General features: G+C 46.8%; 2 protein-coding genes across 2 annotated transcripts; one reads left to right on the top strand and one right to left on the bottom strand.

Annotated features, from left to right (window-relative positions):
- Nucleotides 1–10,356: 10,356 nt before the first annotated feature.
- On the top strand, nucleotides 10,357–12,204 carry LOC123049653 (RHOMBOID-like protein 2). The gene is made up of 5 exons (XM_044472553.1): nucleotides 10,357–10,913; nucleotides 11,030–11,193; nucleotides 11,274–11,437; nucleotides 11,556–11,809; nucleotides 11,908–12,204. Exons 1-5 carry the CDS (start codon nucleotides 10,372–10,374, stop codon nucleotides 12,017–12,019), a joined length of 1,236 nt encoding a protein of 411 aa, XP_044328488.1. The 5' UTR covers nucleotides 10,357–10,371; the 3' UTR covers nucleotides 12,020–12,204.
- A 333-nt stretch (nucleotides 12,205–12,537) lies between these two features.
- On the bottom strand, nucleotides 12,538–16,644 carry LOC123049642 (COP9 signalosome complex subunit 1). Its single transcript, XM_044472543.1, has 6 exons — nucleotides 16,176–16,644; nucleotides 15,735–16,055; nucleotides 14,795–14,911; nucleotides 14,616–14,701; nucleotides 13,027–13,261; nucleotides 12,538–12,929 (listed from the first exon to the last, which is right to left on the bottom strand). The coding sequence occupies exons 1-6, from the start codon at nucleotides 16,545–16,547 to the stop codon at nucleotides 12,750–12,752; spliced, it is 1,311 nt and encodes a 436-aa protein (XP_044328478.1). The 5' UTR covers nucleotides 16,548–16,644; the 3' UTR covers nucleotides 12,538–12,749.
- Nucleotides 16,645–17,134: the final 490 nt, after the last annotated feature.

Here is a 17,134-nt window from a genome sequence, read left to right as displayed (position 1 = left end):
CCCAATACCTCGTTCAATCTCATTACCGGCAAGTCACTTTACTCGCTCCGTAACACATCATCTCGTGACCAACCCTTAGTCACATTGAGCTCATTACGACGATGTCTTACCGAGTGGGCCCAGAGATACCTCTCCGTCATATGGAGTGACAAATCCCAGTCTCGATTCGTGCCAACCCAACAGACACTTTCGGAGATACCCGTAGTACACCTTTATAGTCACCCAATTACGTTGTGATGTTTGGCACACCCAAAGTATTCCTACAGTATCCGGGAGTTGCACAATCTCATGGTCTAAGGAAAAGATACTTGACATTAGAAAAGCTTTAGCAGACGAACTACACGATCTTGCGCTATGCTTAGGATTGGGTCTTGTCCATCACATCATTCTTCTAATGATGTGATCCCGTTATCAATGACATCTAATCTCCATAGTCAGGAACCCATAACCATCTATTGATCAACGAGCTAGTCAACTAGAGGCTCACTAGGGACATGTTGTGGTCTATATATTCACACATGTATTACAATTTCCGGATAACACAATTATAGCATGAACAATAGACAATTATAATGAACAAGGAAATATAATAATAACCATTTTATTATTGCCTCTAGGGCATATTTCCAACAGTCTCCCACTTGCACTAGAGTCAATAATCTAGTTACATTGTGATGAATCGAAGACCCATAGAGTTCTGGTGTTGATCATGCTTTGCTCGAGGAAGAGGTTTAGTTAACGGATCTGCGACATTCAGGTCCGTATGCACTTTAAAAATATCTATGTCTCCATTTTGAACATTTTCATGAATGGAGTTGAAGCGACGCTTGATATGCCCGGTCTTCCTGTGAAACCTGGGCTCCTTGGCAAGGGCAATAGCTCCAGTGTTGTCACAGAAGAGAGTCATCGGGCCCGACGCATTGGGAATAACTCCAAGGTCGGTAATGAACTCCTTTATCCAGATTGCTTCTTGTGCTGCCTCTGAGGCTGCCATATACTCCGCTTCACATGTAGGTCCTGCCATGACGCTTTGCTTGCAACTGCACCAGCTGACTGCCCCACCATTCAAAAGATACATGTATCTAGTTTGTGACTTAGAGTCATCCAGATCTGTGTCGAAGCTAGCATCGACGTAACCCTTTACGATGAGATCTTCGTCACCTCCATAAACGAGAAACATATCCTTAGTCCTCTTCAGGTACTTCAGGATATTCTTGACCGATGTCCAGTGTTCCATGCCGGGATTACTTTGGTACCTTCCTACCAAACTTACGGCAAGGTTTACATCAGGTCTGGTACACAGCATGGCATACATGATAGACCCTATGGCCGAGGCATAGGGGACGACACTCATCTTTTCTCTATCTTATGCCATGGTCGGGCATTGAGCCGTGCTCAATCTCATACCTTGCAATACAGGCAAGAACCCCTTCTTGGACTGATCCATATTGAACTTCTTCAATATCTTGTCAAGGTACGTACTCTGTGAAAGACCAATGAGGCATCTCGATCTATCTCTATAGATCTTGATGCGTAATATATAAGCAGCTTCTCCAAGGTCCTTCATTGAAAAACACTTGTTCAAGTAGGCCTTTATGCTTTCTAAGAATTCTATATCATTTCCCATCAATAGTATGTCATCCACATATAATATGAGAAATGCTACAGAGCTCCCACTGACTTTCTTGTAAACACGGGCTTCTCCATAAGTCTGCGTAAACCCAAACGCTTTGATCATCTCATCAAATCGAATGTTCCAACTCCGAGATGCTTGCACCAGCCCATAGATTGAGCGTTGGAGCTTGCACACCTTGTCAGCATTCTTAGGATCGACAAAACCTTCCGGCTGCATCATATACAATTCTTCCTTAAGGAAACCATTAAGGAATGCCGTTTTGACGTCCATTTGCCATATCTCATAATCATAGAATGTGGCAATTGCCAACATGATTCGGACAGACTTCAGCTTCGCTACGGGTGAGAAAGTCTTATCGTAGTCAACCTCTTGAACTTGTCGATAACCCTTAGCGACAAGTCGAGCCTTATAGATGGTCACATTACCATCCGCGTCTGTCTTCTTCTTAAAGATCCATTTATTTTCTATGGCTCGATGATCAACGGGCAAGTCAGTCAAAGTCCATACTTCGTTTTCATACATGGATCCTATCTCGGATTTCATGGCTTCCAGCCATTTGTCGGCATTTGGGCCCGCCATCGCTTCTTCATTGTTCGAAGGTTCACCATTGTCTAACAACATGATTTCCAGGACAGGGTTGCCGTACCACTCTGGTGCGGAACGTGTCCTCGTGGACCTTCGAAGTTCAGTAGCAACTTGATCTGAAGTTTCATGATCATCATTAACTTCCTCTCTAGTCGTTGCAGGCACCTCAAGAACAGTTTCTTGAGCTGCGCCACTCTCCAGTTCAAGAGGAAATACTTCATCAAGTTCTACTTTCCTCCCACTTACTTCTTTCGAGAGAAACTCTTTCTCTAGAAAGGATCCATTCTTGGCAACAAAGATCTTGCCTTCGGATCTGAGGTAGAAGGTATAACCAGTCGTTTCTTTAGGGTATCCTATGAAGACGCATTTTTTCGATTTGGGTTCGAGCTTTTCAGGTTGAAGTTTCTTGACATAAGCATCGCATCCCCAAACTTTCAAAAACGACAGCTTAGGTTTCTTACCAAACCACAATTCATACGGTGTCGTCTCAACGGATTTCGACGGAGCCCAATTTAAAGTGAATGCAGTTGTCTCTATAGCATAACCCCAAAATGATAGCGGTAGATCGGTAAGAGACATCATAGATCGCACCATATCCAATAGGGTGTGATTACGACATTCGGACACACCATTACGCTAAGGTGTTCCAGGCAGCGTGAGTTGTGAAACTATTCCACATTTCCTTAAGTGTGTGTCAAATTCGTGACTCAAATATTCTCCCCCACGATCTGATCGTAAGAACTTGATTTTCCTGTCACGTTGATTCTCAACCTCACTCTGAAATTCCATGAACTTTTCAAAGGTCTCATACTTGTGTTTCATTAAGTAGACATACCCATATCTACTCAAGTCATCAGTGAGGGTGAGAACATAACGATAGCCACCGCGAGCCTCGACACTCATTGGACCGCACACATCAGTATGTATGATTTCCAATAAGTTGGCTGCTCGCTCCATTGTTCCGGAGAACGGAGTCTTGGTCATTTTGCCCATGAGGCATGGTTCGTACATGTCAAATGATTCATAATCAAGAGCCTCCAAAAGTCCATCTGCATGGAGTTTCTTCATGCGTTTGACACCAATGTGACCAAGGCGGCAGTGCCACAAGTATGTGGGACTATCATTATCAACCTTACACCTTTTGGCATTCACACTATGAATATGTGTAACATCACGTTCGAGATTAAATATGAATAAACCATTGACCAGCGGGGCATGACCATAAAACATGTCTCTCATATAAATAGAACAACCATTATTCTCAGATTTAAATGAGTAGCCATCTCGCATTAAACGAGATCCAGATACAATGTTCATGCTCAAAGCTGCTACTAAATAACAATTATTGAGGTTTAAAACTAATCCCGTAGGTAAATGTAGAGGTAGCGTGCCAACGGCGATCACATCGACCTTGGAACCATTCCCGACGCGCGTCGTCACCTCGTCCTTCGCAAGTCTCCATTTATTCCGCAGTTCTTGTTTTGAGTTACAAATATGAGCAACTGCACCGGTATCAAATACCCGGGAGCTACTACGAGCGCTGGTTAGGTACACATCAATAACATGTATATCACATATACCTTTGGTATTGTCGGCCTTCTTATCCGCTAAGTACTAGGGGCAGTTCCGCTTCCAGTGACTGTTTCCCTTGCAATAAAAGCACTCAGTGTCAGGCTTGGGTCCATTCTTTGGCTTCTTTCCGGCAGCTTGCTTACCGGGTGCGGCAACTCCCTTGCCGTCCTTCTTGAAGTTCTTTTTACCCTTGCCTTTCTTGAACTTAGTGGTTTTATTCACCATCAACACTTGATGTTCCTTTTTGATTTCCACCTCCGCTGATTTCAGCATTGAATATACCTCGGCAACGGTCTTTTCCATCCCCTGCATATTGAAGTTCATCACAAAGCTCTTGTAGCTAGGTGGGAGCGACTGAAGGATTCTGTCAACGACCGCATCATCCGGGAGATTAACTCCCAGCTAAGCCAAGCGGTTGTGCAACCCAGACATTTTGAGTATGTGCTCGCTGACGGAACTATTCTCCTCCATCTTACAACTGTAGAACTTGTCGGAGACTTCATCTCTCTCGACCTGGGCATGAGCTTGGAAAACCATTTTCAGCTCTTGGAACATCTCATATGCTCCGTGTTGCTCAAAACACTTTTGGAGCCCCAGTTCTAAGTTGTAAAGCATGCCGCACTGAACCAAGGAGTAATCATCACTACGCGCCTGCCAAGTGTTCATAACATCTTGTTCTGCAGGGAAAACAGGTGCTTCACCTAGCGGTGCATCAAGGACATATGCTTTCCTGGCAGGTATGAGGATAATCCTCGGGTTACGGACCCAGTCCGTGTAGTTGCTGCCATCATCTTTCAGCTTGGTTTTCTCTAGGAACGCGTTGAAGTTGAGGGCAACATTAGCGTGGGCCATTTGATCTACAAAACATATTGCAAAGATTTTTAGACTATGTTCATGATAATTAAGTTCATCTAATCAAATTATTAAATGAACTCCCACTCAAATAGACATCCCTCTAGTCATCTGAGTGATACATGATCCGAGTCAACTAGGCCGTGTCCGATCATCACGTGAGACACACTAGTCATCATCGGTGAACATTTTCATGTTGATCGTATCTTCTATATGATTCATGTTCGACCTTTCGGTCTTCCGTGTTCCGAGGCCATGTCTGTACATGCTAGGCTCGTCAAGTCAACCTAAGTGTATTGCGTGTGTAAATCTGGCTTACACCCGTTTTATGCGAACGTTAGAACCTATCACACCCGTTCATCACGTGGTGCTTTGGAACAATGGGCCTTAGCAATGGTGCACAGTTAGGGGGAACACTTTCTTGAAATTATTGCGAGGGATCATCTTATTTATGCTACCAACGTTCTTAGCAAATAAGATGTAAAACATGATAAACATCACATGCAATCAAATAGTGACATGATATGGACAATATCATTTTGCTCCTTTTGATCTCCATCTTCGGGGCGCCATGATCATCATCGTCACCGGCATGACACCATGACCTCCATCATCATGATCTCCATCATCGTGTCTTCATGAAGTTGTCTCGCCAACTATTACTTCTACTACTATGACTAACGGTTAGCGATAAAGTAAAGTAATTACATGACGTTTATGTTGACACGCAGGTCATAAATAAATTAAGACAACTCCTATGGCTCCTGCCGGTTGTCATACTCATCGACATGCAAGTCGTGATTCCTATTACAAGAACATGATCAATCTCATACATCACATATATCATTCATCACATCCTTTTGGCCATATCACATCACACGGCATATGCTGCAAAAACAAGTTAGACGTCCTCTAATTGTTGTTGCAAGTTTTACGTGGCTGCTATAGGTTTCTAGCAAGAACGTTTCTTACCTACGCCAAAACCACAACGTGATATGCCAATTTCTATTTACCCTTCATAAGGACCCTTTTCATCGAATCCGATCCGACTAAAGTGGGAGAGACAGACACCCGCTAGCCACCTTATGCAACTAGTGCATGCCAGTCGGTGGAACCAGTCTCACGTAAGCGTACGTGTAAGGTCGGTCCGGGCCGCTTCATCCCACGATGCCACCGAATCAAGATAAGACTAGTAACGGCAAGTAAATTGACAAAATCGACGCCCACAACAACTTGTGTTCTACTCGTGCATAGAAACTACGCATAGATCTAGCTCATGATGCCACCGATGGGGATCGTAGCAGAAATTTAAAATTTTCTACGCATCACCAAGATCAATCTATGGAGTCATCTAGCAACGAGAGGGAGAGGAGTGCATCTACATACCCTTGTAGATCGCGAGAGGAAGCGTTCAAGAGAAAGGGGTTGATGTAGTCGTACTCGACGTGATCCAAATCACCGATGATTCTAGCGCCGAACGGACAGTACCTCCGCGTTCAACACACGTACGGAGCGGAGACGTCTCCTGCGCCTTGATCCAGCAAGGAGGAGGGATAGGTTGAGGAAGAGAGCTCCAACAGCAGCACGACGGCGTGGTGGTGGTGGAGCAGCAGTACTCCGGCAGGGCTTCGCCAAGCTTTAACGGAGGAGGAGAGGTGTTGGGGAGGGGAGGGGCTGCGCCTTGGATGTGGTGTGCAGCCCTCCCCTTGCCCCTCTATTTATAGGGGAAGGAGGAAGGGGGCCGGCCCCCTCAAGATGAGATCTAGAGGGGGGCGGCCAAGGGGGTGGCTTGCCCCCCAAGTAGGGGGGGCGCCCCCTCTAGGGTTTCCCCCCCAACCCTAGGCGCATGGGCCCAAGGGGGGATGCGCCCAACCCACTTGGGGCTGGTTCCCTTTCCTCTACGGCCCATGAGGCCCTCCGAGAGAGGTGGCCCCTCCCGGTGGACCCCCGGAACCCCTCCGGTGGCCCCGGTACAATACCGATATGCCCCCGAACCTTTCCGGTGACCGTATGACAACTTCCTATATATAAATCTTCACCTCCGGACCATTTCGGAACTCCTCGTGACGTCCGGATCTCATCCGGGACTCCGAAAAACATTCGGTAATCACATACAAGTATTCCTAATAACCCTAGCGTCATTGAACCTTAAGTGTGTAGACCCTACGGGTTCGGGAACCATGCAGACATGACCGAGACAACTCTCCGGCCAATAACCAACAGCGGGATCTGGATACCCATGTTGGCTCCCACATGTTCCACGATGTCGAGGATTCAAGCAATCCCGTATACAATTCCCTTTGTCAATCGGTACGTTACTTGCCCGAGATTCGATCGGCGGTATCCCAATACCTCGTTCAATCTCATTACCGGCAAGTCACTTTACTCGTTCCGTAACACATCATCCCGTAACCAACCCTTAGTCACATTGAGCTCATTACGATGATGTCTTATCGAGTGGGCCCAGAGATACCTCTCCGTCATATGGAGTGACAAATCCCAGTCTCGATTCGTGCCAACCTAACAGACACTTTCAGAGATACCCATAGTGCACCTTTATAGTCACCCAGTTACGTTGTGACGTTTGGCACACCCAAAGTATTCCTACAGTATCCGGGAGTTGCACAATCTCATGGTCTAAGGAAAAGATACTTGACATTAGAAAAGCTTTAGCAGACGAACTACACGATCTTGCGCTATGCTTAGGATTGGGTCTTGTCCATCACATCATTCTCCTAATGATGTGATCCCATTATCAATGACATCCAATGTCCATGGTCAGGAAACCGTAACTATCTATTGATCAATGAGCTAGTCAACTAGAGGCTCACTAGGGACATGTTGTGGTCTATATATTCACACATGTATTACGATTTCCGGATAACACAATTATAGCATGAACAATATACAATTATCATGAACAAGGAAATATAATAATACCATTTTATTATTGCCTCTAGGGCATATTTCCAACACACAAGGTATCAGACAGGGGGACCCAATCTCCCCATACTTGTTCTTGTTAGCAGCAGAGGGCCTTTCGTGCCCGTTAAAATCTCGAGGCGAGTCATCAAACCTACATGGAGTACAAGTGGCACCCTCGGTGCCGCATGTGAACCATCTTCTTTTTGCAGATGACAACCTGCAGTTTTTCAAGGCAAATAGTGTGGGAGCAGATGAGGTCAACCAGGTCTTGGACATCTATTGTTAGGTCACGTGACAACGTATAAACTATGGTAAATCATCAATATTTTTCAGCAAGGGTGTTCCGGGAAGTGTTCGAGATGAGGTCAAACAAACTCTTCAAGTTCCTAATGAGTCTCTTAATGAGAAATATTTGGGTATGTCTTCTGATGTTGGATCTTCAAAGAATGGAGCTTTCAAGTTTTTGAAAGATAGATTATGTCGCAAAATTCAAGGGTGGATTGAGAAGACACTCTCTTGAGGAGGCAAGGAAGTTTTGGTTAAATCAGTGGCGCAAGCTATACCTGTTTTCTCTATGTCTTGCTTTAAACTTCCGAGGGGACTTTGTGAACATCTCAACATGCTAATGAGGAAGTTTTGGTGGGGCAGCAAAGATGGTCACCGGAAACCAAGTTGGGTATCTTGGGAGGCGATGACTTAACCAAAGGCGACGGGTGGATTAGGCTTCAAGGACTTTGAAGTTTTTAACCTTGCAATGCTAGCAAAACAGGCCTGGAGGGTTTTGCAACAACCAAACTCGTTGAGTGCCCGGATACTTAAGAGTGTTTATTTTCTAGATTCAACGATATTGCAAGCGGAGTTAGGCTCTCGCCCAAGTCAAATATGGAGAGCTATCAAAGAAGGAGTAGATATTCTGAAGCTAGGACTTATAAAATGCACTGGCAATGGGAATTCTATTGATGTATGGATGGACAACTGGATCCCTAGAGATGAAATGCTCCGAGCTTATGGCAGTAAGATTGCAAATCCACCCAGGATTGCTTTAGATTACTTCAACTTAAGTATGGCCTCATGGGACAAGCAAAAAATTGAACAGACCTTTATGCCAATGGACGTTGTAGCAATCCTAGCAATTCCTATATGCACCCGCAACTTTGAGGATTATTGGGCTTGGCACTTTGAAAGAAATGGCAAGTTTACCGTCTGCTCGGCTTATAGGATGATGGTGGCGACACGGAATTGGAGGGGGGCTTGGCTCGAGGGAGCTGCGGGACCCTCAATTGTGCGTAATGAGGAGAAGTCATGGAAACTATTGTGGAATGTGTAGGTACCAGCAAAAATCATAATGTTTTTGTGGCGATTAGCAAGACAGTTTCTCCCTACCGAAGATATACGAGCTCACCATAATATGTCTACCACTAGCTCTTGTGGTTTCTTTGACTCCCGAGATTCTTGGAGACACTCCCTCCTTGAGTGCTCAATGGCAAGATGTGTCTGGGCGTTAGAAGATGGGGAAACGATAGACCAGATGATCGCCACTAAGGAACCAAACGTGAAACAGTGGATCTTCACCCTCATGGCATATTTGCCTTATAGCAGCTTTGTTCGAGTGGCTGTCACCCTTTGGTCCATCTGGACGGCGCGGTGAAAGTTTATACACGAGGGGATCACACAAAGCCAGCAGGCCACTTCCCTTTTTGTGAGCAGGTTCATTAGAGAACTAGAGCTGATTCATGCAAAGCCTCAAATCAATTTACAAGGAGCCCCTTGTGTAACTAGGGCAGCACATGCAAGGCCAAAAGCACCTCCGGCGGGATTTGTAAAGATCCACGTGGACGGAGCGGTCTTTTGCGATCGACGAGGATCTGCGGCAACAGTATGCTGGGGCCAGGGGGCAACTACCTGGGGAGCTCTGCTCTGGTCTTAGCCGGGGTCACAGACCCACCTACTTTGGAAGCAATAGCATGTAGAGAAGGTCTTGCTTTGGCTGATGATCTTCTTCTGGGGAACCTAATCGTCGCTTCGGACTGCAAGCAGGTTGTCGACGACATCAAGCTTAGCAACCAGGGATCATATGGTTTGGTGATAACAGAAATTAAGTTGCGTTCTTTGGATTTTATTTGTAATTCCGTCTTTGAAAGTCGTTCTTCAAACGGTGAAGCTCATAGTTTAGCTAAGCATATACTATCTCTCGGTGCGGGGCGCCACATGTGGTTGGCTAACCCTCATAATCCAAATTGTATCCCACTCCATGTATATTATGATCAATAAAGCTTAGCTTTGTCCTACAAAAATATGGGGTCAAAGCCCATCCATAATTCCACAATCTCTACTTTTGGGGACATAGACTCTCTAGAGGACATGTGATGGTTGCAGGGAGAAGAGAGAAAGACATGTTATTTGTCATCAATACATGACCAAAAATAGAACAAAACATTATGTTTCTATATTTTTTTTCATGGCCATGCACAGGCATTCAGCTAGCATTATTTGACGAGCAGTCAATTCATTCCAAAAGTGTTTACATCCCCGTCGGGGCAGGTGATAACTCATGGAGGGATAGTGACTGCCCGACATGGCGAGTGCAGGCACGGCACACCGTATGCCCGAGGCCTCTCGCGCGCGGGCCGGCCAAACTCGTGGCGTCGCGCGGCACGAAAACTGGCTCGGCCACAAGGTTGCCTGCCGTTTACTGTCTACGGGAACCACGTCGCGCTCGCGCCGGCACCAGATTCGGCACACGGCCAGAACCACGTTCCACCGTCAGGCCAGCACAGCACCCACTGTCAGCAGGCCACGGCATGCCAACCCGCCCCCGCCCGTGCAGCCGTGCTAGGCTAGAGCTAAACCGCGTCCACCCCACGCGGCTGAGGCAAACGCACCACCAGCCGCTGCGCCATTTATCACCCTGCCGCCTCGCCTCGCCTCCCACCTTTTCCACTACCCCGCCGCCGTTACCACTCTCCACGACACCGCAGCCGATTAGAGCCGTTGCTCCAGGAACGCAGCTCGCCACGCGACAGCTCGCTACCCCGTCGTACGTCGTGGGCGCCATGGCCGGCTCGCGGCGCGACGTGGACCGGAAGGAGAAGGCCCCGCCGGCGGCGGCGCCGCAGCAGCAGCAGCCGGGGCGCGAGGAGGAGAGGGAGTGGGTGCCGTGGATCGTGCCGGTCATCGTGACCGCCAACGTCGCCCTGTTCGCCGTGGTGATGTACGCCAACAACTGCCCCGCGCACGCGCGCGGCGGCCGCGGCGGCAGGAGGTGCGTCGGCGCGGGGTTCCTCCGCCGCTTCGCCTTCCAGCCGCTCAGCCAGAACCCGCTCCTCGGGCCCTCCTCCGCCACGTGAGTGATCCGTCGATCTCGTCTCCCCAACAATTCGGCTCTCGCCGCTTCGATTCCTTCGATTCAGCGAGAGATTTGTCATCTCTTACGCTCGCGGTACATACTGTCGTCTTCAGATTGCAGAAGTTGGGCGCTCTCGTGTGGGACAAGGTGGTGCACGAGCACCAGGGGTGGAGACTCGTGACGTGCATCTGGCTCCACGCCGGCGTCGTCCACCTGCTGGCCAACATGCTCAGCCTCGTGCTCGTCGGGCTCAGGCTCGAGCAGCAGTTCGGATTCGGTACGCGTTCATCTCCGGAACTGACACTCCAATTACCTGAACATTCTGAACTGATATTGTTCCCGTCAATTTGGTTGCAGTGAGAGTCGGCGTCATCTACCTCGTGTCCGGCGTCGGGGGCAGCGTGATGTCATCCCTGTTCATCAAAGACAACATCTCCGTGGGCGCGTCCGGTGCGCTCTTCGGGCTCCTCGGAGCCATGCTCTCGGAGCTCTTCACCAACTGGACCATCTACACCAACAAGGTGGGTGCATCTCCAACCAATTCTGCACATATTCTGCAGCGGTAGCAGCACCAGCAGTACTTCGTTCTGAAAATCCGTCGAGTTTCTGACACTGTCGACGTGGCCGGAATGCGTGCAGGCGGCGGCGCTGGTGACGCTGCTGTTCGTGATCGCGGTCAACCTGGCGATCGGCATCCTGCCGCACGTGGACAACTTCGCGCACATCGGGGGGTTCCTCACGGGGTTCCTGCTCGGCTTCGTGCTGCTCATGCGCCCGCACTACGGCTGGGCGCAGCGCTACGTGCTGCCGTCCTCCGTCAAGGACGTCGGCCGGAAGTTCCTGGCCTACCAGTGGGCTCTGCTCGCCCTGGCCTCGGTCCTGGTCGTCGTCGGGTAAGCAAAGCGGCAACGACATCTTTCTTGTTGAGTTGGGTTTAGGTGGGCTCTGGACTTCCGCTTGACTGATGCTGCATTGCTGTTGTCCTGCGCAGGCTGGCGGTTGGGATGGCGATGCTCTTCCGAGGGGTGAACGGCAACGAGCACTGCGAGTGGTGCCACTACCTCAGCTGCGTGCCGACCGCCAGATGGAGCTGCGGGAAATGAAATGGGAGCAAGCAACTTCATGGACCTCCATATTACTTTGTTCTTTTCCGCACAGGCATTTTGATGCGCAGATGCTGTATATACGATATGAGTACTGCTATATGACGAATTACACCCCGGGGTTTACTCGATGACTGTTTCGTTCGGTTGTTTGATTTGAAAAGGGGGGAATATCTTGAATCTTCCACCTGCATGTGCCTGACAGCGCGGATGCCTTTTATATTTGTGTGCCAAACAGATCCATCTTTATATAATTTTACCCAATGATTAGTTATCATGCATGGTACAGCTTTGAGATTCCACAAAGCCAAGTCAAAAACTGGTCGGTGCAGATTATAGAAATGGCTTCATGTAGGACATGTTTTATTTTTCCGCACCGAAAGCAAGTGGTAATGAATGGTTTCACAACCAAAGCGATTCCAGTCAGAACATACTATCAGCAATTCTTAATTTCTTGTACTGCAAGCGCGGCGGTAGTAAACTGTTAAAAGCGACAGCACACAAACTCCAAATAGGTCTATACGAAAACTCCAAAATGAATGCCAGTAATAAGTAGTACAAAATTAACCACATGGTCTCCGCAAAAGACGTGCATGGCAGGAGTAATATTATCTTTGTCTAGTATCTTAGCTTGAATATTCCGATCATGACATGAAACACTTGACTATGGCACGAATCATCACTAAAATCGCTCAATGCACCTATGGCCCGAACCAAGGAGAACTTGTTTTCACACCTTCCTTTCTGCTGCCTTCTGGCTGAACTCGTGCTTGAGAAGGTTCGCCCTCAGAAGCATGGACTTGACATCTCTCTCAAACTCATTGCCAGTCTGCAGTGCACGCTGGAAAGTTCCATTCCTTTGGTCGGCGTGGCTTGCGTATAGAATCTTGTTGTGTGAGTCGATACGAGCCTGCATATAAATTAAAGAAACGAGAAGATCAGCAAATTAGCCCTGCAGGTGTTGCAAACTTGCAATACATGTTATACAAGGCATCTTTGTTAGGTACCTGTATTTTGTTATCAGTGATAAGCGCTGCCAGCTCTTTCTCTAGCAGGGACACAGATGTCTGGAAGGCAACAGCCATCAAGTTGAGATCAACAGATATGAATGGGAAAGTGTACTGTATGATGGCTTTGTGTCGAATGTCCTTGTACAGAGTTTCTATATGCCCATGCAGATGCATATCCAGCAGCAGGTTTGACTTCAGCTTCTCAAGATATCCCAGACATGACCCATAGCGGCTGGTATTAATTGCGATTAGTTAATAAAAAACGTGTATAAAGAATAAAAATGTATGTTTATGAAGAAAAAAGGCACGGCGTAGTAAAAAACAAAGGAATTAATCTACTGCACAAATGCATAAACAACATCATATGGTAGAAGGTTCAACACATCTCATAATGAATCCAGCTACAATGTGAGAATCCAGGTGAATAAATAGACAACTGAGGAAACTATTCCTTATTAGACAACAACAACCAAATGTGACAGGTTTTTGTTGGTTCAGTTTTTATAGTTTATCCACCAGTCAATGACCACATCGTATCAGTGCAAGTGACAAGCAAAGAGAGCAATTGCTGTCTTATTAGATTGGAAGGAATGACAGCATGACCTCTCTTAATTCATAATTCTGCCATAAAGTTATGGCATCCACTGTAAAGAGTGGGCAACAGGGTTTGAGCATGGATGCACAGGGTGCTCGACGGCATGCCCAGCTAACTGAGGCAACTGCTTGGCCCAGAACGTGGCCTTTGAGATGTCTCACCGAAAATCATTTGAAATTTATTTTACCTGACTAATGAACAACTTAAGTATGTTCTCTTTCAAGTTTAAAAAAACACATCACTTACAAATAGGACAATCATGAATCAGAAACTGCCAGAGCATGTTAACAAAAGATACAACATCATCATTTATATCATTGGCTTCATAAATAATTGAAGATTTAAAACGCCAAAGAACAGGAATGCCCAGAAGTGGCTTGGTACTTATCTATTTGGAAGAAATTTACCATCTGGATAATGCCGCTTTGAGCTCCAGGCTAAAATAACTATTTTTGGGTCCCCAAACTTCCATTTTTGTGCCAAACTTTTTCCGGATAAAACGTCAATTTAAGCAAAATTTTATGCCACAATGTGTGGAACTAGACCACCTGCCTATGATGCAAACAACTTTTTTTAAGGCAAGGTGCAAACCGGGACCAAAATGACCCCTTCAAATCTTTCAGGGCCTAAAAAGGAACTGGGAGTAAATTTGGAGTACCAAACTTTCCCCTGTTTGAAATACTGGACCAACTGTATACTACTAAAACAACGTGAATGAGCTATAAATTATCCTGCTGCTGACATCACGATCCCTCTAAACAAGTAAAACAAGACTCACTAAGCAACCATACATTTCATATGCTTAATTCACCCAAAGATCCCCATCTGTTATGTAGAAGACCGGAGCTCCTACCATATCGTTCATAATACTCTTTGCTATAGGACCAATAGATTAAAAAAGAACTTCATCCCGCAGAAAAATATACAGTTCAATAAAGCATTAAGGGAGAAAATTAATTGCAGCACTTGCATCCTAGATTCCTACTAGTACCTTGCATAAAAATCATTTACCAGCTCCCTTACTTCAGGCACTAACTCCAAGAAATTGCAAAAATTGTAGTTGTCAATAACTTTGCTCTGTATCAAATGAGGAAATTAATCTGGTTTAGCCAGAACAATTAACATAAAAGATCCATGTGAAGGGAAAAAATAGTTCAGGCAAAGACGAACCTTCAGCTCTGAGCGATCAAAAGAAGCAAGCGCGCATAGTGCACCATAGACAGCAACATCGTGTGGAGCTATAACTTCAGAATAGTTGCTCCTTAGCTCTGATCCTGTCTCTATAAACTTCAGAAGGGGGCACACTTTTAATTCCCGCAGTCAACTTAACAGTTCTATTACTATTATCAAGTGTGAGTATGAAATAACTAACTGAACCATAAAAAATGGCATATTTGTTATGTGGTTCTTCACAAAAGAAAAAGTTGGTAGATACCAATTATTGGGCTTTATGTCCAGCCCGAAATAGAAATTGATATATCTATAGCATAATGAGTTTTGTCGTGAGAAAAGGACAAAGGAATACATATTTACTCAGTTTTGTACAAATTATCCAGATTTCCTGAAAAGGGAGTAAACAAACTGACAAACATAGCAATGTACCCTATACTAATAAAGTTAGGGGATCCCTTTACTTGTTTCATTTCCTTACTTCTAATAAACCACAGGTTACAATAATATCACTGCCGAAATCTCCAATAGCACAACGGTTGCAATTTTAAAACACACCAGCTATTCGAGCCAATGTAGTGGAACAGTTCAAAGTTCCAACAGATTAAATGTGCATGCTTCATGAATCCCTGATAAACAGATGTAGCAACACGAAATACTCTCTATTCCAAAATATAGTGCGCCCACGCTTTCCGAGGTTCAACTTTGACCATAAATTTAACCAATGAGACCAACTGCGGCGGGAGAAAAATTATATAATTGAAAACTTCTTTCGAATATGAATTCACTGATATAATTTTTGCTCCCGCCGCAATCGGTCTTGGTAGTTAAATTTACGGTCAAAGTTGAAGCACGGGGATAGAGGAAGCACTACATTGTGGAATGCAGGGAGTATTAGGATAGAAACAATAACAAGTAAAGGAGATTCTAGTGCACTAACCTTCCGGGCAGCAAGTTTGTACTTGTTTGTTTCCATGTAGGCTAATCCAGCAGCAGCTCGCAACTTGGCGGCAGTAATACGATCCAAATCGTCTGGGGTCTGCTCCGCCTTGATGACATAATTTGACACGTGCATAAACTGCCCCAGCTCAATGCTAACAAGTATGACATTCAAGCACATCTGAACAACATGCTTCGAGGTAGTGCAGTAATCGCGGGTCCTGATATAGCTCTTGAAGGCGTCTGAAAGGTGGCCTTGAGCATAGTGGAAATCACCAAGGTCATTGTAGCCCATCCGGATACTCTCTTTGATCAGATTGGTCTGCAGGTAGAGTGATTTCAGAACACACGCCAATGCGTCGCTCATTGCGTCAAGCAGAAATGGCGACCAGATACAATCCTAAAACAAACAAAAAGGGAGCGAAGTTTAGGGTTCCGGTACCCTGTAGACATTGAGCTCGCTGTCAAGCTTATCCTTGCGCAGCAGGGCGCGGCGCTCGACCGCGCCGGACCAGGGCTGGTCGGCGGCGTAGCGGGGGCCAAGGCGGCCGGCGATCTTGGCGGAGACGTCGCGGTGGAGGGCCGTGTCCTCGCCCTTGAGGGCCCAGTCGTAGGCCAGCCGGAGCGCATCCAGCCGCATCTGCTCCGACCCGCACTTCTCCGCGATGAAGAGGAGCCGCCCCACGCGCGTGCGCCCCGAGTACTGCGCCGCGTACGCCTCCATGTCCAACTGGTCCCCGGACACCAGCGCGTGCGAGGACTCTCCGCCGTCCGCGGGCGCGGGGGCGGTCTGGAGCTCGTCCTCGACGTCCATGGCGTTAAACCCTAGAGAAACGGCCGGGCGGAAGCAAAGGAGCGGGGAGGCGACGGCGAGATAGAGGTGGACTTGGTTTGATACGAAATGGGAAGTGGAGGGGTTGGTCTGTAAATCCGCGTCCGCGTCAGGCAGAACTGTTTGGGAGACGCGCGGTGCGTATCTATTTGTCGCACAGGCACTACAACGACCTCCGGCCCGCCGACGCCACCTTCTCGCTAGACCTTATATCGGCCCAAATGAAGAGTGTGGCAGAGCAGGAAATCAGGCCCGTAGAACATATCACCTATTTGACGCCTGTAGCGCCACTTACCTTCCTTGGCGCTCACGCGCAGGCCGACAAGGCCTGGCCCAACACAGGCCGATGGTCGGTAACTCGCTCGTGTCCCAGCCTCGCTTGTCCTTTTGTTTCTATTAATTGGTTCGCTTTTTTTGCTCTGATTTCTTTTTTGTGCTGCGTTGTTCACTGAAAAAAACGGTTGCCAGTGTTTTAAAGTATTTTTTGTGACTTTAAAACAGTTCGCGAATCTAAAAAAAGTTCACTAATTTTATTAAGTTGCGTGAATTTAAAAAACAAATCATAAATT

This window comes from Triticum aestivum, chromosome 1A, assembly GCF_018294505.1.
Source record: "Triticum aestivum cultivar Chinese Spring chromosome 1A, IWGSC CS RefSeq v2.1, whole genome shotgun sequence".
NCBI classification, from domain to species: domain Eukaryota; kingdom Viridiplantae; phylum Streptophyta; class Magnoliopsida; order Poales; family Poaceae; genus Triticum; species Triticum aestivum.
Note: the sequence above shows the minus strand (reverse complement) of the source record. Positions and strands in the feature narration are given on the sequence as shown.

What these genes read in the sequence shown, in the direction of transcription:
- LOC123049653 (XM_044472553.1), top strand. Translation starts at nt 10,372, where the DNA reads ATGCCAACCCGCCCCCGCCCGTGCAGCCGTGCTAGGCTAGAGCTAAAC. An exon ending in CTCGGGCCCTCCTCCGCCAC is followed by an intron (nt 10,914 to 11,029) that starts GTGAGTGATCCG and finishes TGTCGTCTTCAG; the next exon opens with ATTGCAGAAGTTGGGCGCTC. An exon ending in CGAGCAGCAGTTCGGATTCG is followed by an intron (nt 11,194 to 11,273) that starts GTACGCGTTCAT and finishes ATTTGGTTGCAG; the next exon opens with TGAGAGTCGGCGTCATCTAC.
- LOC123049642 (XM_044472543.1), bottom strand. Translation starts at nt 16,547, where the DNA reads ATGGACGTCGAGGACGAGCTCCAGACCGCCCCCGCGCCCGCGGACGGC. An exon ending in GCGAGCTCAATGTCTACAGG is followed by an intron (nt 16,056 to 16,175) that starts GTACCGGAACCC and finishes CTCTACCTGCAG; the next exon opens with ACCAATCTGATCAAAGAGAG. An exon ending in TTGATCGCTCAGAGCTGAAG is followed by an intron (nt 14,702 to 14,794) that starts GTTCGTCTTTGC and finishes CATTTGATACAG; the next exon opens with AGCAAAGTTATTGACAACTA.